The sequence below is a fragment of the Chiloscyllium plagiosum genome, chromosome 9 (genome assembly GCF_004010195.1).
Source record: "Chiloscyllium plagiosum isolate BGI_BamShark_2017 chromosome 9, ASM401019v2, whole genome shotgun sequence".
Taxonomy (NCBI): Eukaryota; Metazoa; Chordata; class Chondrichthyes; order Orectolobiformes; family Hemiscylliidae; genus Chiloscyllium; species Chiloscyllium plagiosum.
In genome coordinates, this window is record NC_057718.1 from 62,506,679 (window position 1) to 62,534,571 (window position 27,893).

A 27,893-nucleotide genomic window follows, 5' to 3' on the forward strand; every position below is an offset into this window, starting at 1 on the left:
TTCACAACATCCTTCCTATCTGAAAGATGTTGTGAAACTTGAAAGGGTTCAGAAAAGATTTACAAGGATGCTGCCAGGGTTGGAGGATTTGAGCTACAGGGAGAGGCTGAACAGGCTGAGGCTGTTTTCCCTGGAGCGTTGGAGGCTAAGACTTTATAGAGGTTTACAAAATTATGAGGGGCATGGATAGGGTAAATAGGTACAGTCTTTTCCCTGGGGTGAGGGAGTCCAGAACTAGAGGGCATAGGTTTAGGGTGAGAGGGGAAAGATATAAAAGAGACCTATGGGGCAACTTTTTAATGCAGTGGGTGGTACGTCTATGGAATGAGCTGCCAGAGGAAGTGGTGGAGGCTGGTACAATAGCAACATTTAAGAGGCATTTGGATAGGTATATGAATAGGAAGGGTTTGGAGAGATATGGGTCAGGTACTGGCAGGTGAGACTAGATTGGGTTGGAATATCTGGTCGGCATGGATGGATTGGACTGAAGACAAAAGTGAGGACTGCAGATGCTGGAAACCAGAGTTTAGATCAAAGTGGTGCTGGAAAAGCACAGCAGGTTAGGCAGCATCCGAGGAGCAGGAAAATCGACGCAAAAGCCCTTCATCAGGAATAGAGGGGTCTGTTTCCATGCTGTACATGTCTATGACTCTATTACTCTAACTGACTGTTGAAAGTTTATCTGTTTTCGCATTCTGACTTGTGTTTTCCCTCTCATCAGCACAATATTAACATCTAACTAATAATAAAACATAAGATAAATATAGGATTATTAAAAATTGATCTTTTAAAAAGTAAGCCAAGTGACATTAATGAGTTAATATACCTTTTGTTTTAACTTTTCAGAATATGAGATTCAGAAGCAACTTGAGATACGGCAGTAATTGGTTTAACTTGGTAACTTGTCCTTCTTTACCACAATTGCCACCACTGTCATAAATATAAAATTACACAAATTTAACTTTTGCATTTTGTCCCCAGCATTTTGCAAAATAATTTTGGAAAAACTGCCAAGTAAAATTTTAAGTTTACTCAAAAATTCCAGTTAAATGGTGCAGATGCATCTGGAAAATAGTACACTTTCCATATGCTCCGGCTTCAAGATCATGCTTTAGATAATAGTTGCACTATGAGAAGAACTATTAATCATTGATCGATATCTTTGGAGCTTCAGAAATCTTTAAGTAATACCGTAAAACTGACAAAATACATATAAGAAATAATTGTTGAAAGTAATTTAAGTTACAGCATTTTTCCATGCCAGTGTTTTTATAAATTGTACCCTGTTTAATTTCTTAAAGGTAAAATGTCAGCATATGCAAAGCCTAAATGAATGTTATAACAAAGAGACATATGTTGAAGATTACCTGTGATAGCTTAACAGCATTCTAGTTTTAGCAGAACTTTGCTTACATTTGACTCCATGTCTTTTACTTTTCTGAGCTGTGTAGGTGCATATCATGGAACCTAGGATCCCATGTTTAAAATGTAAACCTATGTTCCTAAATGTTTGAATGCTATTTTAGCTGTATATACATTAGATCTTGTTGGTCACATATCTGTGGCAATAATGCTAATATAATGATTTTGAAAGCTTCAGGTTCATGGTGTTTTAAACAAGATAACCTACCTAATTGTTTAAAAAAAACATAAATGAAGCTTGGGCTTCAATCATCAGGTTGTCAGGTCTACCAGCTGAATGTACACTGTAGCTAAAATATGAACATCTTTCTTGCCACCACCAAAGCCCCCGCCCTCTGCCTTCCCCAGTCTAATTGTTACTTATAAGACCATAAGATATAGGAGCAGAATTAGCCATTTGGCCCTTTGAGTCTGCACTGCCATTCAATCATGACTGATATGTTTCTCAACCCCATCCTCTTGCCTTCTCCCTGTACCACTTGATCCCCTTACCAATCAAGACCTTATCTATCTCTGCCTTAAATACACTCAATAACTTGGCCTCCATAGCCCTCTGCTGCAATGAATTCCCCAGATTAACCACCCTCTGATGAAGAAATTCCCCTTTATCTCCATTCTGTTGGATGGTCCCTGCAGTTTGTAGCTGTGCCCTCAGGTTTGAGTCTGTCCTGCTTGTGGAAATGTCTTCCCCACATTCACCCTATCCCAGCCTCTCACTATTCTGTAAGCTACAATTGAATCCCTCTTCATCATTTTAAACTCCAAGTACAGAACCAAAGTCTTCAACCACTTCTCATATGATTAGCCCTTTATCCCAGAATCATTCTTGCAAACCTTGCCTGGACCTCTTCCAAGGCCAGCACATCCTTTCATTGATATGGAGCACTACACTGCTCACAATATTCAAAATACGGTCTGACCAGAATCTTATACAGCCTCAGCAATATATCGCTTCTCTTGTATCCTAGTCATAGTAATGTACAGCACGGAAACAGACCCTTTGGTCCAACTCGTCCATGCTGACCAGATATCCCACCCCAATCTAGTCCACCTGTCAGCACCCGCCCCATATCCCCCCTAAGGCTTCCTACTCATATACTCATCCAGATGGCTTTTAAATGTTGCAATTATACTAGCCTCCACCACTTCCTCTGGCAGCCCATTCCACACGCGCAGCACCCTCTGCGTAAAAAAGCTGCCCCTTAAGTCTCTTTTATATCTTTCCTCTCTCACCTAAACCTATGCCCTCTAGTTCTGGACTGCCCCACCCCAGAGAAAAGACCTTGTCTATTTACCCTATCCATGCCCCTCATGATTTTATAAACGTCTATAAGGTCACCCCTCAGCCTTCCTCCAGCTCTCCAGGGAAAACAGCCCCAGCCTATTCAACCTCTCCCTATAGCTTAAATCTTGCAACCCTGGCAACATCCTAGTAAATCTTTTCTGAACCTTTTCAAGTTTCACGATATCCTTCTGATAGGAAGGAGACCGGAATTGCATGCAATATTCCAAAAGTGGCCTAACTAATGTCCTGTAAAACCGCAACATGACCTCCCAACTCCTGTACTCAATACTCTGACCAATAAAGGAAAGCATACCAAACACCTTCTTCACTATCCTATCTATCTGCGACTCCACTTTCAAGGAGCTATGAACCTGTACTCCAAGGTCTCTTTGTTCAGCAACACTCCCTGGGACCATACCATTAAGTGTATAAGTCCTGCTAAGATTTGCTTTCACAAAATGCAGCACCTCGCATTTATCTCCATCTGCCCATCTGATCAAGATCCCATTGAAATCTGAGGTAACCTTCTTCGCTATCCGCTACACCTCCAACTTTGGTGTCATCTGCAAACTTACTAACTATGTCTCCTATGTTCATGTCCCAGTCATTTATATAAATGACAAAAAGTAGTGGACCCAGCACTGATCCTTGTGGCACTCCACTGGCCACAGGCCTCCAGTCTGAAAAAACTCCCTCTACCATCACCCTCTGTCTTCTACCTTTTTGAGCTAAATAGCTTCTGTACCCAAATAGCGAGTTCTCCCTGTATTCAATGAGATCTAACCTTGCTGACCAATCTCCCATTAGGAACCTTGTCGAACGCCTTACTGAAGTCCATATAAATCATGTCTACTGCTCTGCCCTCATCGATCCTCTTTGCTACTTCTTCAAAAAACTCAATCAAGTTTGTGAGATATGATTTCCCACGCACAAAGCCATGTTGACTTTGCCTTTCCAAATACATGTACATTCTGTCCCTCAGGATTCCCTCCAACAACTTGCTCACCACCAACGTCAGGCTCACCAGTCTATAGTTCCCTGGCTTGTCTTTACCACCTTTCTTAAACAGCGGCACCACATTAGCCAACCTCCAGTCTTCTGACACCTCACCTGTGGCTATCGATGATACAAATATCTCAGCAAGAGGCCCAACAATCACTTCCCTAGCTTCGCATAGAGTTCTAGGGTACACCTGGGGATTTATCCACTTTTATGCACTTCAAGACATCCAGTACTTTCTCCACTGGAATATAGACATTTTTCATGATGTCACCATGTATTTCCCAAATTCTATGTCTTCCAGGTCCTTTTCCACAGTAAACACTGATGCAAAATACTCATTTAGTATCTCCCCCATTTCCTGCGATTCCACACAAAGGCTGCCTTGCTGATCTTTGAGGGGTCCTGTTCTCTCCCAAGTTACCCTTTTGTTTTTAATGTATTTGCAAAAACCCTTTGGATTCTCCTTAAACCTATTTGCCAAACCTATCTCATGTACCCTTTTTGCAGCTGCTAGTCCTGTCCATCGCTGAGGCACATTTCAGTAATAGCTATGATATCCCAGTCCCATGTTCCTAACCGTGCCCTGAGTTAATCTGCCTTCCATGTTAGGCCTGTTGTATCGAAATAAATGCAGTTTAATTTATCAATCCTACCTTGTTCTCAGCTTTGTCCCTGCCTGCCATGACTGTTTGACTTGCTTCTTTTCTCAATTGTACCAGTCTCAGATTGATCTCTTTCCTCTCTATTTCCTTCTTGTACAGGTCACTTCTACCCCAGAAGAGATTCCAGTGATCCAAAAATGTGAATCCTTCTCCCATTCACCAGTTCCTCAACCATGCATTCATTTGCTCTATCCTCTTATTTCTACCCTCACTAGCTCGTAGCACCGGAAGTAATCCAGATATTAATACTCTTGAGGACCTCCTTTTTAAATTCCTGTCTAACTCTCTTTTCTCCCTTCAGAATCTCATCATTTTCCCCTCCTATATCATTGGTTCCAATGTGTACAATGACATCCTGCTGGCCCCTCTCCTCCTTGAGATTATTCTGCACCCTCTTTGAGATATCCTTGATCCTGGCACCAGAAGGCAACACACCATTCTCATTTTTCACATAAAGTCCACCTTGCTGATCTTTGAGGGGTCCTATTCTCTCCCAAGTTACCCCTTTGTCCTTAATGTATTTGCCAAAACCCTTTGGATTCTCCTTAAACCTATTTGCCAAAGCTATCTCATGTACTCTTTTTGCAGCTGCCAGTCCTGTCCATCTCTGAGGCACATTTCAGTAATAGCTATGATATCCCAGTCCCATGTTCCTAACCGTACCGAGTTCATCTGCCTTCCATGTTCGGCCTCCTGTATCGAAATAAATGCAGTTATCAGTCTGACCTTGAAAATATTCTGCACCCTCTTTGAGATATCCTTGATCCTGGCACCAGAGAGGCAACACACCATTCTGATTTTTCACTGCTGGCCACAGACACGTCTGTCTGTGCCTAACACAATCGATCTCTTGGAACCCGACCCTCATTGCATTAGAACCAGTCTCGATACCAGAAATGTGGCTGTTGGTGCTACATTCCCCTGAGAATCCACCAACCCGTACATTTTCCAAAACAGCATACTTATGTGAAATGGGGATAGCTACAGAAGACTCCTACACTACCTGCCTACCTCTCTTGCCTTTTTTCCTGGCATTAACCCACCTATGTGACTGTATCTGCAGCTTTCCTCCCTTCCTATAACTGTCATCTATCACACCCCCTAGCTCTTGTAAGTTCCTCATTGCCTCTAAGTGTCGCTCCAAGTGATCCATTCGATCTGATACCAAATGCAAGCAACGGCATTTATTGTAGATATAATCCTCAGTAACCCATAAACTCTTCCTAAACTCCCACATCCGACAAGAAGAGTACATCACTCTACTTTGCTTCTTCCAGTCTGCAGACCCAGCAAATAGCACAATCTTATTCCTCTACAAAATACTGCTCTAGGCTAGCTTAATACTTATGGCTTATATTTTTAAGTTTAATCAAGAGACATATCTCAATAAAACATATAATCAAGAAAGAACCCACTCTACTCACTACTGCAGACTTACAGCAAGGCTACACTTAAAGCTATTCAATTTATGTGCAGTGATCTCTCCCAAACAGGTTCATTCAAGATTAGTTGTGAATTTCACTGTTTGTTAATTTTCCTAGACTCACTCCAATGTTCAGAAATACATGAATTCAACAGCAAAGGCAGTAACTGCGCAGGTTCACTGCTGTGTCAGTTCTCTCTCACTCTCTCTCACTCTCTCTCTCTCTCTCTCACACTCTCTCTCTCTCTCTCCTGCACAGGCTATGTGCTCCCTTTGTCTCTTCCTCTCCCTTTTAAAAGTGCCATTGTTTTGACCTTTCTCCCAAGTTCAAAAACAGTGCAACAGCATATAAAACAGTAATTGTTGATCCTGGAATTCGAGGAAATCTCCTCCAACACCTAAAATAGCTCAAAAAAAAGAGCAGCCCATTACAGCCAGAAATTGTTACCAGGGAAGTGGCGTTTTTGATAAGGGATGGCATTACAGCTGTACTGAGGGAGGATATTCCCAGGAATACATCTAGGGAAGTTATTTGGGTGGGAGAAAGTGAGGACTGCAGATGCTCGATTACCAGAGTTGAAAAATGTGGTGCTGGAAAAACACAACAGGCCAAGCAGCATCCAAGGAGCAAGAGAATCAACGTTTTGTGCAGAAGCCCTTCAGGAATGCTTTTGTTTCGGGCATAAGCCCTTCTTCAGGAATGAGGCTGGTGTGCCAAGCGGGCTGAGATAAAAGGTAGGGTAGAGGGAATTTGGGGGAGGGCCGCTGGGAATACAATAGGTGGAAGGAGGTTAAGGTGAGGGTGATAGGCCAGAGAGGGGGTGGGGGCGGAGAGGTCGGGAAGAAGATTGCAGGTCAAGAAGGCGGTGCTTAATCCGAGGGTTGGGACTGAGATAAGGTGGGGGGAGGGGAAATGAGGAAGCTGGAGAAATCTACATTCATCCCTTGTGGTTGGAGGGTTCCTCGGCGAAAGATGAGGCGCTCGTCCTCCAGGCGTCATATGGCCAGGGTCTGGTGATGGAGGAGGCCAAGGACCTGCATGTCATTGACGGAGTGGGAGGGGGAGTTAAAGTGTTCAGCCACGGGGCGGTTTGGTTGGTTGGTGCGGGTGTCCCAGAGGTGTTCCCTGAAACGTTCCGCAAGTAGGCGGCCTGTCTGCCCAATGTAGAGGAGACCACATCAGGTGCAGCGGATGCAGTAAATGATGTGTATGGAGGTGCAGGTGAAATCGCGAAGGATATAGAAGGATCCATTGGGGCCTTGGAGGGAGGTGAGGGGGGATGAGTGGGCGCAGGTTTTGCACTTCTTGCGGTTGCAGGGGAAGGTGCTGGGAGTGGAGGTTGGGTTGGTGTGGGGTGTGGACCTGACGAGGGAGTCACGGAGGGAGTGGTCTCTCCTGAATGCTGATAAGGGTGGAGAGGGAAATATATCCCTGGTGGTGGGTTCTCTCTGGAGGTGGTGGAAATGACGGAAGATGATACGATGTATCCGGAGGTTGGTGGGTGGAAGGTGAGGACCAGTGGGGTTCTGTCCTGGTTGCGATTGGAGGGGCGGGTTCAAGGGCGAAGGTGCGGGAAGTGGAGGAGATGCAGTGGAAGGTGTCGTCAACCACTTCTGAGGGGAAATTGCGGACTTTGAAGAAGGAGGCCATTTGAATTGTTCGGTAGTGGAATTGGTCCTCCTGGGAGCAGATGCGAAGGAGGCGGAGGAATTGGGAATATGGGATGGCGTTTTTACAGGGGGCAGGGTGGGAGGAGGTGTAATCTAGGTAGCTTTGGGAGTCGGTCGGTTTGTAGTAAATGTCTGTGTTGAATTGGTCGCCCGAGATAGAAGTTATTTGGGTGGAACTGAGAAATAATAAAGGGATAATCACCTTATTGGGATTATAGACCCCCTAACAGGAAATTGAGAAACAAATCTGTAAGGAGGTCTCAGTTATCTGTAAGAATAATAGGGTGGTTATGGTAGGGGATTTTAACTTAGACTGGGACTGCCATAGTGTTAAGGGTTTAGATGGAGAGGAATTTAAATACAAAAAAATTTTCTGATTTAGTGGATCACTCTGGTGGATGTACCTACTAGGGAAGGTGCAAAATGACCTACACTTGGGAAATAAAGCAGGGCAGGTGACTGATGTGGCAGTGAGGGAGCACTTTGGTGCAGCGACCATAATTCTATTAGTTTTAAAATAGTGATGGAAATGATAGACCAGATCTAAACGCTGAAGTTCTAAAACGGAGGAGGCTAATTTTGATGGTATTTGGCAAGAACTTTCAAAAGCTAATTGGGGGCAGATGTTCGCAGGTAAAGGATGGCTGGAAAATAGGAAGCCTTCAGAAATGAGATGACTAGAGTTCAGAGACAGCATATTCCAGTTAGGGTGAAAGAAAAGGCTAGTAGGTGTAGGGAAAGCTTGATGACTAGAGAAATTGAGCATTTGGTTAAGAAAAAAAAGGAAGCATATGCCAGGTATAGACAGGATAGATTGGGTGAATCTTTAATGAATGTTAACATTGCATTTGCCTTCCTAACTGCCAACCGAACCATGCCAACCTGAAGAGAATCCAGAACTAGGCCCGTTAAGTCCCTTTGTCTTTCTGATTTCCAAAGCCTTTCACCATTAGTAGAAAGTAAAGAGGTGTAGTCTATTTTCTAAAAGTGCATAACCTCACACTTTCCCACATTGTATTCCATCTACCACTTTGCCCACTTTACTAGCTTATCTAAGTCCTTCTGCAGCCACCCACTTCCTTAATGCTACCTGTCCCTCCACCTATCTTTGTCATCTGCAAACTTAGCAGCAATGTTCTCAGTTCCTTTGTCCAGATCGTTAGTATATAACATGAAAGATGTGCTCGCGACATGGACCCTTGTGGAATTCCACAAATCACCAGCTCCCATCCTAAAAAAGACCCCTTAATCACCACTCTCTGTCTTCTGCCCATTAACAAATCCTCTGTCCACACCAACACCTTGCCTCATGATATCTTATTTAGCAGCCTCCTCTGTGGCACCTTATCAATGCCTTCGATAAATCCAAATAGATCAAATCCATTGGCTTTCCTTTGTCTAAAGTGTTCATTACCTCCTCAAAGAATTCCAATGGATTTGTCAGGTATGACCTCCTCTTGACAATGCAGTGCTGAATTTGCCCTTTACTAGCACTTTCAAATACTCTGCAATCTCATTCGTAATAATGGACTCTAAATTCTTATCAATGACTGAGGTCAGGCTAACTGGCCTGTAGATTCCCGTGTTCTGACTCCCTCCCTTCTTAAACAAGGGTGTTAGATTAACCATTTTCCATTTCTCCGGGACACTTCCTGAAAGATCACTACCAATGCTTCTACAATCTCCTCAGCTGTCTCCTTCAGAACTATGGGTGTAGTCCATCTGGTCTGGGTGATATATCACTTGCAGACCTTTCAACTTCCCCAGCACCTTCTCCTTAATGATGACCACTCCACTCTCACCTTTGCCTTCTGATTCTCTTTAAATTCTGGTATGCTGCTGGTGTCTTCACTATGAACACTGATAAAAAGTATCTGTTCAGTTCTTACAGTTCACCATTACTATGTGTCCGGTCTCTTTTCCAGTGGTCCTATGTCCACTCTTGCCACTGTCTTAGCCTTTTTAGATACCTAAAAGATCTCTTGCAATTTAATGTTATTAGCTAGCTTACTCTTATATTTTAACTTCTCACCCCTTTTTTTTTTTTTAGTTGTCCTCTGCTTGTTTTTAAAGGCTTCCCTCCTAAGACTTCCCAATAATCTTCACCACATTGTCTTTACCACATCTTCGCTTCCCTTGTCAGCCATGGTTACCTCATTCTCCCCGTAGTATATTTCCTCTTCCATGAGATGAGTTACCCTCAGAAACTCCTGCCATTGCTTCTCCACTGTCTTCCCTCGATCATTGCCCCCCTAGGGATTCCTTCACCTTAATCTCTCTAATCAAGTCTGTCTCATTACATAATGCCAAATCTAGAAATGTCTTTTCCTAAGTGGGCCCTCCCACAAGCTGCTCTGAAAACCATCTCTTATACATTCCACAGATTTGTTTTCTTGAGACTTGCCACCAACTTGATTTTCCTAGTCAACTTGTTTATTGAAGTCCCCAATGATGATTGTGATAGTGTCTTTCTTACATGCTGTTTCTAACTACTGATTTATTTTGTTCTCCATATCTTGACTACTGTTAGGAAGCCTGTACATGACTCCCATCATGCTTTTATTTTGCGATTCAACAACTCTACCCACACTGATTCTAGGCCTTCCACTTCTTCCACATGTCACTTGTTGCTATCGATTTAATTTAACTTCATTTCTTACAAAGAAGGTTCAGTTATTAATCAGTAGATTATTAATTATTTTTATTTTAGTCCTTAGCAACTCATATTCCCTCAGCAGAATCTCTCTTCATTCCACCTATGTCATTGGTCCCTACATAATCACAACAATTGATTCTTTTCCCTCCCAATCCAATTTCCTCTGCAGTCCAGATGAGATATCCTGAATCCAGGCTGCAGGCAGGCAACACAGCCTTTGGGACTCACAATCCTGTCTACTTCCCTGACTATACCATCCCCAAGTAGAATTACATTTCTTTTTCCTTCAGCCTCTGTACCACAGTGCTTTGGTCAGTTTACTCATCATCCCTACAGCCCCCACTTACATCCACACGGAGCAATAACCTCAAACCTGTTAGAGAAGCTCAACGGCTGAGGCTGTTTCAGAATTATCTCCTGGATACCTTTACCTGTCTTGCTCATAATAACACCCTCCTGTCCCTGCCCACGAACTGAATTCAAGGTAATTAACCTAAGAGGTGTGACTGTCTCCTGAAACAGTATCCCTTGCTGATACATTGCAGTATTCAAAGCTCAGACTGTAGCTCTGAGCAGAGTTCCTCAAGCAATCAACACTTATTTTGATGTGGTCAATACGAACCACAATGGGGTCCATCAGCTTCCACATCATGCAATTACAAAACATCGCCTGGCCCAGCATCTTTTTTTTTCAGTTTCTTATTCCTTAGATCTTTTTAAAAAAATTGTACTGGTGTTATATTTTGACATGTGTATGTATTTCCCCTATTAACCTCCAATCTCCAAATAACCTATAACAGATCGTCAAATTATTAGCTAACTCCAACCAATGAACCTATGGTGTATTACTGCTTTGTGTTGGACCCCTGATCCTGAGCTTCAATTTATCCGGTTAAAACAACCTAATAAATGATGAGCCAAAAAAAAACAAGCAAAAAGCACCTGTTCCCCTCGGTACCAAATGCCCAAATTGTCTCCAGAGTCCCTAAACTATATATTCACTCAAGCTATGATTCACTTTTGACGGAATATGTCATTCCTGTTTGTGTGAAGCTTACTGATCATGTGTTTTCACTATTGTTGATTTAAGAAATTAAGTCTGCACAGGTGAGTGGACTTGTGGTAGATGCAGAACTAGTGCTGCAAACTTATAAAAATGTTACAGTAAATAAGATGCAAAGCCCCTTAGGCAGTTCAGTTTCAATACTTAAGCTAATGCAAATCATGGTTCCTTTTCAATTACAGTTGTAAGCAGTTGAAAATGGGAACCATGTCTTTTTTATAGCCATTGTTTTAAGATGCTTTTATTTTCATAAAAGGCCCAACATGGTAATCCATGTTTGTGATGAATCCAAAAACCTGAAGCGTGATTTTGTTTGTCCTCGGAATCTACTAGTCAGTGAGATGAAGTACTTTGCTGAGTATCTATCTGTTGATGCACAACGCTGGCAGGAAGTAGACATATCGGTGCACTGTGATGTCCATATCTTTGCCTGGTTGATGAGCTATGTGAAGAGGAAACTAAAACATCAAGGACAAACTGAACAACCAGAATTAGGTAGGTTTTAGGGTTACGTATTGTTTAGAAAATGCTTATACAGTACAAATTTAGTTAATTTTACCTGAGCTAAATATTTGTCAGTGGCAATGTAATTATGCATATTCTTATCTTTTTCCTGTGATGTCATTACTTTATAAACCCCTCCCCCATAATTCCAAATCTCTTCAAAAAGTTATACATTTTTTTCTCATAAATAGTGCCTGCTTTAAATGCTTTTACAGCTCTTCATCCACACTGTTTTTCACTGTTACAAAACATTTAAAACAAAAAGCCTTAATTTAAACACTAATTAGGGTATATCACTTTTAAATGTTTTGTAATCAAGAACTGTGTTTGTATCTCATGATCTTTTTGCTTCATTTATTTTTCTTTGTCATGCTGTGTTGTATGCATATGTTGATAAGCAATACTGTCTTTTACCAGATTGACCATCATTCAGTTTTTATTTACTACTTATTGATCATAAACAAGGTTGTGTTTTAAATTACCCTATTGTTACATTAAAGGGGAAATGAGAAAGCTGAGTAGATTATAAATAATGCAATGAAGTTTAAATTTAACTCTTTTAAAAGTCAATCTAATCATTCGAATTAAGCCCCATAAATTCAAGTTGGTCTGGAATTACAATATACAGTGTATCTCAAATCTTAAGTGAAAAATTATATATCGAAGTGCAGCCGAACAGAATTGCATAATTCAACTGAATTAAGGCAGAACAAATTATGTTGTTATTGCAGACTTTCTGTCTTAAAGAATTTGAACAGCAACTGAGAGACAGTGAGTGTAAAAGAACAGCAGCTACTCTGGTCTGCATGGGAAATGTTTTATATAACCTTCTCTACTGGACAAAGAGAATCCTGGGGAAAGTTGATCAAAGAGGACAAATCTGCAGTAATTTGAGGACAATTGGAATAGAAGGGAAAGGAATCGCTGGTAGGCCGTACTGCTGAAAGTCAGTTCAAAAAGTTGAGGCAAATGTTTGGTTTTAGGATGTTAAAACAGTGAAACAGAGTTTGAACCCCTTGGAAACTGAGAGCAAGGGTAGACTGTTCTCTATAAAAACTGCAGTCCTGTGGAGTGCCTTGCTAGCTGTCTGCGTGATATGCTGAAGTCCTAAAAGTCACCAAGTTATCCTCAGTGCAGTGTATTCATTTTTCTTACACACAGGTGATTCTTGAGTTTCTCTGAGAGAGGCTTCTTCGTGATTACCTGTTTGAATCTCAAAACATTGTTATTCTTCTGGACCTTCTTGCTCTGAGTGTCTAGGGGTGATGGTTTGTTGTATTCAGCTTTGAAGTAATAAAACAACAGCCAATCCAACTGTTGTTGTTGTTGTTGCACCTGTCTTTGTTTGCAGTCATCTTATCTGTCCTTATGCCTGATGATTCTTAATTAGCTGTCAAAGCTTAGAGAATCCAAGACATTAAATTGAATTGAATTGAATTTATCATCACGTGTACCGAGGCACAATGAAAAGTTTTGCCTTGTGAGCAGTATAGGCAGATCACATAGTTAAATAGCATAGATAAGTAAATAATAGGTAAACAGCAGCAAAAACAAAAACACAGGTACAGGCAAATGCTAAGAGTTTGTGATTCCATTCAGTATTCTAACAATAGTAGAGTAGAAACTGTTTCAAAACCAGCTAGTGCATGTGTTCAGGCTTCTGTACCGTCTCCCTGATCATAGAAGTTGTAGAAAAGCATTGCCAGAGTGGGACGGATCTTTGAGAATACTGGCGGTCTTTCCTTAACAATGTTCGATAGATTCTGTAGATGGGAAGTCGGCCTTTGTGCTTGTTCGGGCCAAGTTCACCACTCTCTGTAACCATTTCTGATCTTGAATGGTACAGTTACCATACCAGGTGGTGATACATCCAGACAGAATACTCTCAATGGCGCACCTATAAACATTGGCAAAGGTATTTACCATCATGCCAAATTTTCTCAGCTGCCTGAAGAAGATGTTGGGCCTTTGTAACCAGTACATCCACATGAAGAGTCCAAGAAAACTTGTTTTTGATGACCACTCCCAGGACCTTGACACTCTCCATTTGTTCCACCTCTGTGCTGTTAATGTGTAGAAGGGCATGAGTAACATCCTGCCAAAAGTCAACAATGAGTTCCTTGGTTTTGCGCACTTAATAAATTCTACATATCTTACTGTGATGAGTGACACTGAAAGCTATATTGGTGATCAAGAGTTCACTTTGGCACACATCTTTAACAAGAGGAAGCCATTGCTGTTTCAACCGCCAACCCTAATTTTTTTCAGTGCTCCCTTCCCATGCCTGATGATCTGCACAAACTCTTGCATTGAAGTGACCAAACATTTCTGACTTTGGTACAATTGGCAGCAATTAAGGCATGGAGGTCATTGTAGAATTTATCCTTGACTTAATTAGGTTGATCATGTTAGAAGATATGCAGTGATGAGAGTTGCTTGCCTCTTGTGATGCAGGGGAAGTTTAAGCACCATCACAATACCTTGAAAAGGCATGTCATCGTATTGATAGTTAATGACAGCAAAGCTCATACCATCGTTTTTTCTCATGTTCAAACCGAATGAATGTGTAATGTACAATAATTTCCTTGAGCTGACCATTCTCATGTATGCACATTTTGTTAGGGCTTTACTTTAGCCAGTTCCCTACCACCAAGAGCAGTTCTACTGCAATGGCCTATGAGAGGTGCAATCCATCCCTTACACTCCATATGCAATAGACTGCTCAGAATGTACAATATACTGACAGATAATAGTGTATTTACAGCTCATGCCATGAAATGATTTGCAACAATTTTGAGATTCTAGTAAATGAGATTTGGACATCAAGAAAGCATAATAGGTACATGAACATCATAACTTTATTTACTAAATTTGAGTTCATATTCTGAAATGTGTAATAGAGATTGCTTTTCCTAAATAGAAAAATTGGTCTAACTAGATGCCTTGTTTACTGTGTTATGCTACAGACATCATAAAGGGGAACAAGCCTTTGCTAAGTCGTTTGTGACCCACTCCAAGCAGTGTTGACAAGTGGAGATTAAGATATATTCTCTGATTGTTTGATTGACATCAAGGGGGTATTAGCATCTAGATAGGTTAACACCTGCCATGCTAGTAGTGTGTCTGTTTCTGAGGTTAGAGAGATTTTGGTCCCATTGAGTGGAAGCTATGATTTAGTCTCTCAATTTTAGTTTGATGTTCCCTGGAATTCCTTAAAACTGTTGATTTGTAAAGATTGAACAGGATTGTTTAATCTGATTGAATTCTGCTACTAGAATGTCCCTCAGAGTTAAATAACATTGAGGAATGCAGTTGCAAACCATCTTAAGAACTCTTCTGAGTAATTGGCACAGGAATCTCATGGGTTAGCACCTGCCCTAGGGAGAACAACATGATCAGACACCATGGAAAGGCTCTGCATTTCTCAATATAACCACTATCAGTGGCTGTCACCCCAGAGATTTAAGCTTGATGTAAATCCAAATCAAATTAATGATTAATAACATCAACAACTAGTTGCTCACAAGGAAAATTAGAATTATAGAGTCATACAGCATGGAAACAGATCCTTTAGTCCAAACAGTACATGCCATCTTTAATCCTGCCTGCACTTGGCCCTTAGCTCTCCAAACATTTCTTATTCATGTACTTATCCAAATGTCTTTTAAATGTTGTAACTGTACCTGTGTCCACCACTTCCTCTCGAAGTTCATTCCACATACGAGCTACTCTTTGTAAAAAGAAAAGTTGTCACTCATGTCTTTTTAAATTTTTCTCTTCTCACCTTAAAAGTAGTGGGGTCAAGAGTGTGGTGCTGGAAAAGCACAGCAGGTCAGGCAGCATCCGAGGAGCAGGAAAATTGACATTTTGGTCATAAGCCCTTCATCAGGAATGAGGCTTGTGGGCCAGGGGACTGGCGTAACCTGAACCCCTATCAATGTCATCTACTGTATCCATTGAGCCCGATGTGGTCTCCTCTACATCGGGGAGTCAGGATGCCTTCTTTTGGATACTTTCAGAGAGCATCTCTGGGACACCTGCACCAACCAACCCCACTGTATCGTGGCTGAACACTTCAACTCCCACTCCCACTCCCACTCCCACTCCGCCAAGGACATGCAGGTCCTGGCCTCCTCCCTTGCCAAACCATTACCACCGGACACCTGGAGGAAGAACGCTTTGTATTCCATCTTGGGACCCTGCAATCACACCGGTTCAATGTGGATTTCATCAGTTTCCTCATTTTCCCTCACCCCACATTATATCAGTCCCAAGCCTTCAATTCGGCACTGCCCTCTTGACCTGTCCATTATCTTTCCCATCTATCAGCTCCACCCTCCTCTCCAACCTATCACCTTCTCCCCCACCTTCATGTACCTATTGCATTCACAGCTACCTTCCCCCAACCCCACTCCCTTCTCATTTATCTCTCAGCCCCCCGGCTCACAAGCCTCATTCCTGATGAAGGGCGTATGCATGAAACATTGATTCTCCTGCTCCTCGGATGCTGCCTGACCTGCTATGCTTTTCCGGCACCACACACTTGACTCTGATCTACAACATCTGCGGTCCTCACTTTCTCCTCCTTTAAAAAATGCCCCCTAGTCTTGAAATCCCCCACCCTATTCACTTGCCATTCACCTTATCTTTACTCCTCATGATTTTATAACTCTCTATAAGGTCACCCCTCAAACACCACCTTTCCAGTGAAAAATGTCACAGCCAATCCAGACTCTCCTTTATCAATCAAATCCTCCAATCCTGGCAACTTTCTGGTAAAGCTTTTCTGAACCCTCTCCAGCTTAATAATATCCTTCCTATAACAGGGCAACCAGAATTGGACACAGTACTCTAGACAAAGCCTCACCAACATTCTCTACAACCTCAACATGATGTCTCAACCTCTATACTCAAAGGTCTGAGCAACAAAGGCAGGAAATTAGATACTGCTTGCAGGAGTGGCTGGGAAAGTATGTGAGAGTTGTGATACTTCATGGAGTTGGACCCAGCCATCTTGAAGCAGAAGTTGTTTCTTCACTTGTTCCTGGCTACCCAAGTACAAGTGCCACTGTGCCACTGTGGGCGGCACGGTGGCACAGTGGTTAGCACTGCTGCCTCACAGTGCCAGAGACCCGGGTTCAGTTCCACCCTCAGGCGACTGACTGTGTGGAGTTTGCACATTCTCCCTGTGTCTGCGTGGGTTTCCTCCGGGTGCTCCGGTTTCCTCTCACAATCCAAAAATGTGCGGGTTAGGTGAATTGGCCATGCTAAATTGCCCGTAGTGTTAGGTGAAGGGGTAAATGTAGGGGAGTAGGTCTGGGTGGGTTGCGCTTCGGCGGGTCGATGTGGACTTTGTTGGGCCGAAGGGCCTGTTTCCACACTGTAAGTAATTAATATATACCCAGGTTTCCAACTTTCTGACACCAGTTTTCTTGGCCGAGGAGCAATGCTGTCACCGGTTCAAGAGCAGAATGGATTGCAAGTGCATGAAAAGAATGTGACAAAGTACTGCAGTATGAAACACTGTTAGTTTTGAGGTGGACTATTTTCTTAGAAGTTCAGAGACACGCTCATTTCCTCCAAGACCTACTTTGTTTCCCTTGAGGACAGTCTTCCAATCATTATGAATGGCATGTGTCCAAATCTAATTTCCTGTTTTTTTTTGTCCTTCTGATTCTAACTGTTTGTGTATTCCTTTATTAAATTTGTATCTTTTACATGTTTAATGCATAACAAATTCAATAACTGAAACAAAAGATAATTAGAAATGTGACTTGGGTAGAGAGAACACGGAGGTTAAATGAGAGGGGGTCATTATTGCATTATTGTAATTTTTATAAAGTGAAGCAATGTTGATGCAGGGATGGTGGGGACAGGTGCGGGTTTGACTTTGGGAGCAGCTTAGTATGAGGTGGAGGACTGGTACCTGTCTGGGAAGGTGAACACAGTCTAGAGGTTGCATCCTGGGCTGGATTGTCTTCCTGCTTATGTATAGGTAATTCCAAAATAGCAACCATGAATAACATTGGCATATCCACAAATATCTATAATTTATGTGGATGACAATGGAACACAGGGTTAGGTCTGGGTAAAAGCAGTGAATCCGTGAAGTCTGATGTTGGGTCAGAATGGGAATGCAAAGTAGTTCAAAACTCTGTTGGAACAAGGAGGTTAAAGGGGATGGGCAGGGCCTGGGATGATGATGATGATGGTGGTGTTGTGGTTAGTGCACCAGCACAGGCTTGAAGAATGGCAATATTGATGCTCACGTCAGTATGGTCCTCCTGTAGATTAACAGGATGAGTTTTATGAAGGTGCAAATTCAGCCAGGACTGGAAGGTTGGCTAATTACCTAAACTTCAATTCTGCTGCTTTTGTTTAGTTTCTAGTGTTAACTAAGAAGAACAAGAACCTATGATTATAGTTTAATTTATTGTTCCATGCTCATCATGAATTTTTATAAATCCGAGCACTGAGTATGGATGTTGCAACTGTACAGGACATTGGTTAGGCCATTTTGGAATGTTGAGTACAATTCTGGTCTCCCTCCTGTTCGAAGGATGGTGTGAAACTTGAAATGGTTCAGAAAAGATTTACAAGGATGTTGCTATGGTTGGAGGATTTGAGCTATAAGTAGAGGCTGAATAGACTGGGGCTCTTTTTCCTGGAGCGTCAGAGGCTGAGGGGTGACCTTATAGAAGTTTAAAACATCATGAGAGGCATGGAGAAGGTAAATAGAAAAGGTCTTTTCCCTGGGGTGGGGGAGTCCAGAACTAGTGGGCATAAGTTTAGGGTGAGAGGGGACATCTTTTGCACGCAGAATGTTGTGCGTATATGGAGTGAGCTGCCAGAGGAAGTGGTGGAGGCTGGTATAATTCCAACATTTAAAGACACCTGGATGGATATATGAATAGGAAGGGTTTAGAGGGATATGGGCCAAGTGCTGGCAAATGGGATTAAATTAGGTTAGGATGGATATCTGGTCAGCATGGACAGATTTGGACCGAAGCTTCTGTTTCCATGCTGTACATCTCTATGACTATGATATCTGGTCGGCATGAACGAGCTGAACGAAAGGATCTGTTTCCATGCTGTACATCTCGATAACTCTTGAGTTTATGACTAGTTAGCATGGAGTTCATTAACATTCAACTTTTGTTTTATCCATGAATAATTTTGCACCTATATAATTCCCAAGGACCCAGATTTTCTCTTCCCTCTGTTTTTCACTATTATTCAGAGTCCACCAAATATTAGAATTTGGTGACAACAAAACTGAATTACAACAATTGTACTGTCAACTTGCTACAGGTTTTTGACAGTCTGATTTCTATGAGACATATAAAATATCGTATAAGCGTTAAAATCTTTGGCAAATGCAAAGATTGTCAATTTTTAAAATAAAATTTGTAGAGTCAATTACTGAATTAGTGGAATTTATTTTGCCTATTCTGAATACGTAATTTGTGACTAGATCTGTTTAGGAAGCTTGTGGTTTCAGTTATCAATTGACTGCATAATTGCTTTTTCTTTATTGTAGAGCCCAGTAATGTTATTTCAATCCTCATTTCATCTGAATTTTTGAAAATGGATTCCTTGGTGAGTGCATTAATTTTTCGAGCTTAGATTAGGATAAAATGGCTTAATTTGAAAATTTATCTGGTTTGCTATCATTTATTTGCCTTTTAATGTGATACTGATGAACTGGATTTGAAATCTAAAATATATCATAATTGTTTCAAAAAATGAGTGGTAAGCGTAACTTTATAATCTGCATTCTTGTGTAAAATTGCAGTTGGATGTGCATTAATTGTGCAGTCTATATGGTTCTTGATTCTCATGGGAGCATGAGGGTATTGGAACAATTTGGCTGTTTTTCTCTATCCCTAGGATAGTGAGCCAGTCTTTTTTACCCAATACATGTGGTGCAGCTATGAGAGAAAGCACTTGTATTGTTCTTTAGAATGTACTGTATATGTGTGCCTGAGATATACAACAAATTTCTAACGTAATGTTCACCATGCCCAATAGTTATTCAGGCCTGAATTTTCAACTGGTTTCACAATTATCATGATGAACATTTATGTATGGAAATGTTTCTGCATGTCCAAAACTGATCAGTTATTTTTGCTTTCATGAATAAGATGTTTATGAAACAATTTAAATATGCAGCGCAAATACAATATTTTCTTTTGAGTTGTCAGTCAATGAAAATAATTGGGTGGTGAAGCTACCATGTGCGAAGTTCTTTAGCAGTGAGTTTGTCCTTTATAACATTCAGTAGTTGAGCTAATAGCGTTTTCATTTCAATTTAATTATGTTTAAGTCCTAAACTTCCTGTCATAACTGAGTTTTGTAAGCAAATATTATACTTGAAATGTATAAGAAAACAGCCCACATTTTCAATCAAGACTCCCGCCCACTCACTGACCCCTTCTGTCGTCTCCAAGACACCCCATGCTGGCCTGTTACCCACCCTTGACCTCATTTCAAATTGCCTCCCTGACATTGAATGTCTCAACCTGACCACCCCCTCACCCACTCCAACCTCCTGCCTTAACAACGCGCAGCCCTCCACTCCCTCTGATCCAACCCCAACATCACCGTCAAACCAGCAGACAAGGGGGCCGCTATGGTAGTTTGGCACGCTGACCTCTACACCACTAAAGCCAGGCGCCAACTCGCAGACACCCCCTCCTACTACCTCCTTGACCATGACCTCATCTCCCATCACCAAACCATCATCTTCCAGACCATCCACAACCTCATCACCACTGGGAATCTCCCATCCACAGCCTCTAACCTCATCATCTGCGAACCCCGCACCGCCTGACTCTACATCCTACAAAAGATTCATAAACCTGACTTCCCCGGTTGACCCATCGGCTCGGTCTGCTCCTGACGCACTGAACTCCTCTCTGCATTCCTTGACACCGTCCTGTTCCCCTTAGTCCAGAAACACCACCCACGCCCTTCACCACCTCCAAAACTTTTGTTTCCCTGATCCCCTACTCCTTATCTTCACTATAGATGTCCAGTCCCTGTACACATCTGTTCGCCATGAAGAAGGCCTCCAAGCCCTCCATTTGTTCCTCTCACGCCATCTCAACCAGTACACTTCCACTGACACCCTCATCTGTCTGGCTGAACTGGTCCTCACCCTTAACAACATCTCCTTTCAATCCTCCCACTTCCTCCAAACCAAACGGGTAGCCATGGGCCCCAGCTATGCCTGTCTCTTTGTCAGGTACGTGGAACAGTCCATCTTCTGCAGCCACACCGGCACCGTCCCACAGTTTTTTCCTCCGCTACACCGATGACTGTATCGGCACTACCTCTTCCTCCCACGAGAAGGTTGAACAGTTCATCAACTTCACTAACACCTTTCCCTCTCACCTCCCGTCTCTTCTTGGACCTCTCCATCTCCATCTCCGGCGACTGACAAACCACAGACATTTTTTACAAACTCACGGACTTCCATAGCTATCTGAACTACACCTCCTCCCACCCTGTGTCCTGTAAAATGCCATCCTTTATTTCCAATTCCTCCGCCTCTGCCACATCTGTTCCCAGGATGACCAATTCCACCATAGAAAATCCCAGATGGTCTCCTTCTTCACAGACTGCAATCTCCCCTCCCATGTGGTCAACAGTGCCCTCCTGTGTGTCTCCTCCACTTCCTGCACCTCTGCCCTTGAACCCCACCCCTCCAAATGCAACAAGTACAGAACCCCCCTGGTCCTCACCTTCTGCCCCACCAATCTCCAGATACATTGCATCATCCTCAGCCACTTCTGCCATCTACAAACAGACCTCACCACTATTTCCGTCCCCACTCCTATCAGTGTTTCAGAGAGACCATTCCCTCTGGAACTCCCTGGACAGATCCACAGCCCCCACCAGCCCTTACCCCACTCCCAGCATCTTGCCTTGCCACTGCAGGAAAGGCAAAACCTGTTCCCACACATCCTCCTTCACCTCCGTCCAAGGCCTGAAAGGATCCTTCCACACCTGACAGAAATCTACCCATACCTCCACTAATGTCATCTACTGTATCCGTTGCACCCGATGTGGTCTCCTCTATATCGGAGAGACAGAATGCCAACTTGCGGATCGTTTCAGCAAACATCTCTAGGACACCTGCACCGGGCAACCCCACTGCCCTGTGGCTGAACACTTCAACTGCCCCTCCCACTTCATCAAGGACATGCAGATACTGGGCCTCCTCCATATCCAAACCCTAACCACCAGACGCCTGGAGGAAGAATGCCTTGTGACACTGCAACCACACAGGATCAATGTGGATTTCACCAGTTTCCTCATATGCCCCCACCCCCAACTTATCCCAGTCCCAAGACTCCAACTCGGCACTGTCCTCTTGACCTGTCCATCGTCTTTCCCATCAATCCGCTCCACCCTCCTCTCCAACCTATCACCTTCACCCCACCTTCATCTACCTATTACATTCTCAGCTACCTTCCCCACTGCTCGACCCCAGGCCCTTTCCGTTTATCTCTCAGCTCCCCGGCTCACAAGCCTCATTCCTGATGAAGGGCCTATGTTCAAAATGATAATTTTTCTGCTCCTTGGATGCTGCCTGACCTGCTGTGCTTTTCCAGCACCACACTCTAAACGCTAAATTTAAATACTCAATCTGCTATAAATTCATTATGTATTGCCATAATTCAGGTCATTCATTCAATGCCATGTGTCGTCATGTCAGAAACATGGTGTGTTACAACATGTGGTTCCTGTTGGCCAATAAATAGAAACTGTGCCTTAATCTGAAAATAAAAGCAAAACTAGTATAAAACCAGCATAAAGTTTTGAAGTTTGTTTTAACTTGAGACATCACTTAGAGCCGTTATGAATTAATCACTGAATGCCTTTGTTATGCTTGTTTTTGTTACTTCAGGTTGAAGAATGCATGCAATACTGTCATAAAAATATGAGTGCCATTGTAGCTACTCCTTGCAATATGAACTGTATCAATGGGACCCTGGCCTCGCGTATTGTTGATCTTTTCTCCCATAATGAAGCTGATGAAGTAAAAGACAGAAAAGATAAATTTAAAAGGTGAAAATACTTTGTCTTGATGTTATGATATGCTGCTGAAACACATATAGATGATGGAGTAATATTAGATCTTCACATAGTAAATATTGAAAGTTAAATTGTGAAAATGATAGGTTTGTGATGCAGTTAGATTATTAAATTTCTCTTTGTATGATGTCTGTGCTATGAGCAAAACCTGCTTTACATTTTTTATCAAACTAATTTGACATCGTAACCCTCTTCGTTGGTCCATAAAGAGTATTGTTCAGAAGGAACTTGCATTGTACTGTATCAGTTTGGTCTGTATTCAAATGCTTGCCTCTTAAAGTGGATTCAGTGTAATAATCAACAATATCGTCTTTGACCTCATTCTTGTCATTATTTTGAGCAGTTTTTCTCTCCAATTGTTTTCAGGTATGTTTCATGGGCGGTATAGTGGCACAGTGGTAAGCACTGCTGCCTCAGCTCCAGAGACCTGGGATCAATTCCCCCCTCAGGCAACTGTCTGTGTGTAATGTTTGCACATTCTCCCCGTGTCTGCGTGGGTTTCCTCCGGGTGCTCTGGTTTCCTCCCACAGTCCAAAAATGTGTCGGTTAGGTGAATTGGCCATGCTAAATTGCCCGTAGTGTTAGGTGAAGGGGTAAATGTAGGGGAATGGGTCTGGGTGGGTTGCTGTTCGGAGGGTCAGTGTTGACTTGTTGGGCCGAAGGGCCTGTTTCCACACTGTAAGTAATCTAATATATACCCAGGTTTCCAACTTAAATATTTACTAATAATGGACCTTAAGGAGAATGAGAATAGCTGTTAAAAACAAAGTGCTGCATTAGTTTAAGGTCAGGGTTAATGCTGGAGAGAGAGTGGGTAGAGTGTGTAGAGTGTGTAGAGTGTGTAGAGTGTGTAGAGTGTGTAGAGTGTGTAGAGTGTGTAGGTCCACACACACAGAAGGTTTTAAATGTTGCAGTTAAGTTTATGCAGACACAGATTATCAAAATAAGGAATAAGAACAAATGAATTTATGTTTCTCTTTTTTGCATTTTGTTTTGCTCAACACTCATTTACTTAGTACTCAAATCCAGCTTGTGGTACAGACAAACCAGTGTATGTTGGTGCCAGGTCCCCGGTAGGGAAAATGGGGCGAGTTTGCAGCAGGCTATGCATCCAGCTGTAAAATCACTTGCAAAGTCCACAAACAGTTATGTTTTGGGTGATCAACCAGCATTGAGACAACTTGATATAACATGGAAAAAAATGAAAGGAGTGGCTTGCTCAGTATTCAATTTCCTTTCTTCAGGAGGTTAAAACCTAATGCAGCGCAAACCAAGTAAATAAATGAGAAATGTATAAGTGTGTGTATATTTATCTGAATAAAAAAGGGTAAAAGTTAGTTAGTAAAGGAGAAAGAAACTGCAGGAATTGCTTCCTTCTCTTATTTTCATAGAATCATAGAATCCCTACAGTGTAGAATCAGGCAATTCAGTCCATCAAATTCTCACTGACCCTCCAAAGAGCATCCCACCCAGACTCGCCCTACCTATGCATGCATTTCCTATGGCTTACCCACCTCAATCCCTGGATACTATGGGCAATTCAGCACAGCCAATCCACCTAACCTGCACGGCTTTGGAAAGTGGGAAGAAACTGGAGCACCTGGAGGAAACCCTCACAAGCCTGGGGAGAACGTGCAAACTCCACAGACGGTCACCCAAGGGTGGAATCAAATTCGGGTCCCTGGCATTGCGAGGCAGCAGTGCAAAGTGTTGAGCCATCATGCTGTCCACTATTTGGCTTTCAGTTAGGATGTAAATAAGATTGTCGGTTTGCTCGCTGAGCTGGTGTGTTTTTTCTCAGATGTTTCATCACTGTACGAGGTAACATCTTCAGTGAGCCTCCCGTGAAGCATTGGTGTTCTGTCCTGCTTGCTTTTTGTGTTTTGGTTTGTTGTAGTGGGCGATATCACTTCAGATTCTGTTGCTAAGAGATTGATAAATGGAGTCCAAATCAATATGTTTGTTAATGGAGGTATGGTTTGAATGCCTTTTTGGATGTTATGGTAGAGCAAAAAGCTAATGGAGAATTATAGACCAGTGTTTATGGAACACCACACACAGATCAGATACTCAACTGCAGAAACAATCATCTCAACACCCACAAATGGAGCTGCATCAGGACACTATTTAAATGAGCCACAATACTCTGCAGCACCCTGGGACTACGAGAAGCCGAGGAAAAACACTTTAGATTTAGATTAGATTACTTTACAGTGTGGAAACAGGCCCTTTGGCCCAACAAGTCCACACCGCCCCGCCGAAGCGCAAACCACCCATACCCCTACATTTACCCCTTACCTAACACTATGGGCAATTTAGCATGGCCAATTCACCTGCACATCTTTGGACTGTGGGAGGAAACCAGAGCACCCGGAGGAAACCCACGCAGACACTGGGAGAATGTGCAAACTCCACACAATCAGTCGCCTGAGGCGGGAATTGAACCCGGGTCTCTGGTGCTGTGAGGCAGCAGTGCTAACCACTGTGCCACCGTGCCGCCCATAAACTTATACAACGTATTCAGTAATGATGGTTACCCAATAAACGCAGTCCACTGAATCCTGTGCAACAGACTAAAACAAGAAGACACAACCTGCCTGGAGATTCTAATTACCCTACCATACCTCAATGACGTTTCGGAGATGATCACCAGACTACTCTGGCCCCTAGGCGTCATGGTAGCCTACAAACCTACTACTACACTGAAACAACTACGGATGAATTTGAAGGACCCCATACTCTCAGCCAGCAGAACAAACATAATATAAAAATACCCTGCAAGGACTGCAGCAAACATTACATTTGACAAACTGGCAGGAGACTAGTCACCAGATACATGACCAACTATCACTGGTATCCATATACACAGACAAAGAGCGACACCATTTTGCATCCATCCTGGGACACGCCAAATAAAGACACGCACGGGAATTCCGAGAGGCCTGGTATTCAAACTGGAACTCCATTAACAAACACATCGATTTGGAACCCATTTACCAACCTCTCAAAAACAGAACCAGAAATAATATCACTCACCACACCAAACCAAGACACACAAATAGCAAGTGGGACACAGCACCAACACTTCACTGGAGACTCGCTGATGATGCTACCTACCATGGTGACAAAACATCTGAGAATCAATCCACAAGCTCAGTGAACAAACTGACAATCTGAGCTAAACTCTTCTCCAAAATTTCAACTAAACGTAAATTTTGAAATAACTTTTGAATCGCATTTTCATTTAGTCTGCACTCCAGAGAGTCACTTAACTAGATACCAATCAATGAAAAATCAATTGATTTGATGCAAAATCCACTCCTGCATTGTCAGGTTTGTTATAAGAACCCTTAAAGGTTGCACCTTGTTGAATGTCAAACACAAATTTGTAAAATATGAAATGTCTACATAAGCTATCTCTAAAGTTAAATTTAGTGAAGGCTATTGCATTCTTTTAACTTCCTTGTTTGCTGTGCTTGAATGCTTCATTGTGATGGTCTGTTTATTGTCTGCTTGTTGTTATTCTTCTGCACACTGCGATATCATTTTGCCTTTACAGCAAATTTAAGCTACCATCGTAAACAAAAAAAAATTTACGTGACAATGATCGCTAGACCTTGTAGTAAGCTTTCTTCCAAACTAGCACCAAGCACTGTTGCTACTGTGAGATCTGCAAGAGCAGCAGAGTAGTAATATTCAGTAACTTTTGTTTTAAACAACTCTGTGATAGACCACATTAATTGTAATATTTTCACAACGAGGAATGCTTTTTAAGAATGTATCCTGGACTACCTTCATCTATATATTTGAGGCCCAACAGTTGCTGACAGGCTTGAGGGCAGATTTAGAAAGTTTAAGAAGAGATGACAAGAAATTAGTGCAGGATAACATTGCAGGTAATGATGACCAGTGAATGTTAGAAGGGGTAGAGATGCAAACATTAGAATGAAGCAGCAAATAGGTTAACAGTACGGAGCAAGGGTAAGAAGACAGCATTAAAGTCCCTTCATCTGAAAACACACACATGATGTAAAATGATAGATTAATTGATAATAGAAATAGGAATAAATTTTTATGATATCTGTCATAAAAGAAAGATAAGCTAGCTAAATGTTAGAGGATGATGCTGTGAAATTAATGAGATTTAGGAAATCACATGAAACTTTGAACAAGTATTTTGTATTGTCTTCACTTTGGAAGACATAAAAAGCATCCCAGTAATAGAAGACGATCAAGGGGCAAAAGGGACACAGTTCTTAAAACAATCACTTATCTCTTGAGCAGAATGACTGGGTGAGTAAATATGACCAAAGGTTGACGAACCCCTGGGAGTTAATAGTCTGCTTCTATGGCTATGAAAAGAAATGGTTGCAGAGATAGTTGGTTGCATTTGGGTGACCTTTTTGAAAATTCCCTGGATTCTGGAAAGATGCCAGTGATTTGAAAATTGCAAATGTAAAGCACTTAATTGAGAAACGGCAGCAAAAAGCAGGAAGGTCAGTCTAACACTTGTCATTGTAGAAATATTGGAAGCCATTATGAATGAAATAGTAATAGAATATTTAGAAAATTATAACACTGTCAACCAGAGTCAACATAGTTTTATGAAGGGGAAGTAACATTTAGCTAATTTTAGAGTTGTATAACAAGCAAGGTCAATATGGTGTACTTTGGAATTCTAAATTGGCAAATTGTTATGGCTCACTGAGGTAGAAGTCCATAAATCAAGTCTCTCTATTCCCAGACATGTACCAAATATTAGAGTTTTTCTAAAAAAGTGCACAGTACACTAATTTACCAAAGCTGATGAAAAGTATGGACCAAGCTTACATACTAAACAGAATTACTTTTTATTATGTGGAAGTAGACACTCCCTGAAGGTAATCTGATAGAAACCATTGGCACTTAACACTAAAACTCTAATCGTTCTATAAAATTCCTTTTATGCAAAAAAAATGGGGAAAGTAGGTTACTGGTAGAGGTAGAAGAAATGTAAAGTCCATTCAGTATCCTTTTCTTCCTGGTTGTGATGTTGAAATGATACTCCTTTGTCCAGCCAAATCTCTTGTGTTCAGATGCATTTCCTCTCTCTCTCTCCCCCA

The 27,893-nt window shown here is 42.1% G+C and overlaps 1 protein-coding gene across 8 annotated transcripts in view; it reads left to right on the plus strand.

Annotated features, from left to right (window-relative positions):
• Positions 1–27,893, plus strand: part of sanbr (SANT and BTB domain regulator of CSR) — a 162,386-nt gene that overhangs the window by 36,270 nt on the left and 98,223 nt on the right. For 6 of the 8 annotated variants that reach the window (XR_006312544.1, XM_043696068.1, XM_043696066.1 and 3 more), the window contains 3 exons: positions 11,441–11,679; positions 19,229–19,287; positions 22,604–22,764. The exons of 1 other annotated variant lie outside the window; for it this stretch is intronic. Coding sequence is in view for 6 of the 7 variants with exons in the window: in XM_043696068.1 (XP_043552003.1) it covers positions 11,441–11,679; positions 19,229–19,287; positions 22,604–22,764 (459 nt within the window). In the remaining variant the exon portion in view is untranslated. The remainder of the gene's footprint in view (positions 1–11,440; positions 11,680–19,228; positions 19,288–22,603; positions 22,765–27,893) is intronic. One more of the 8 variants, XM_043696070.1, reaches the window with a different exon arrangement.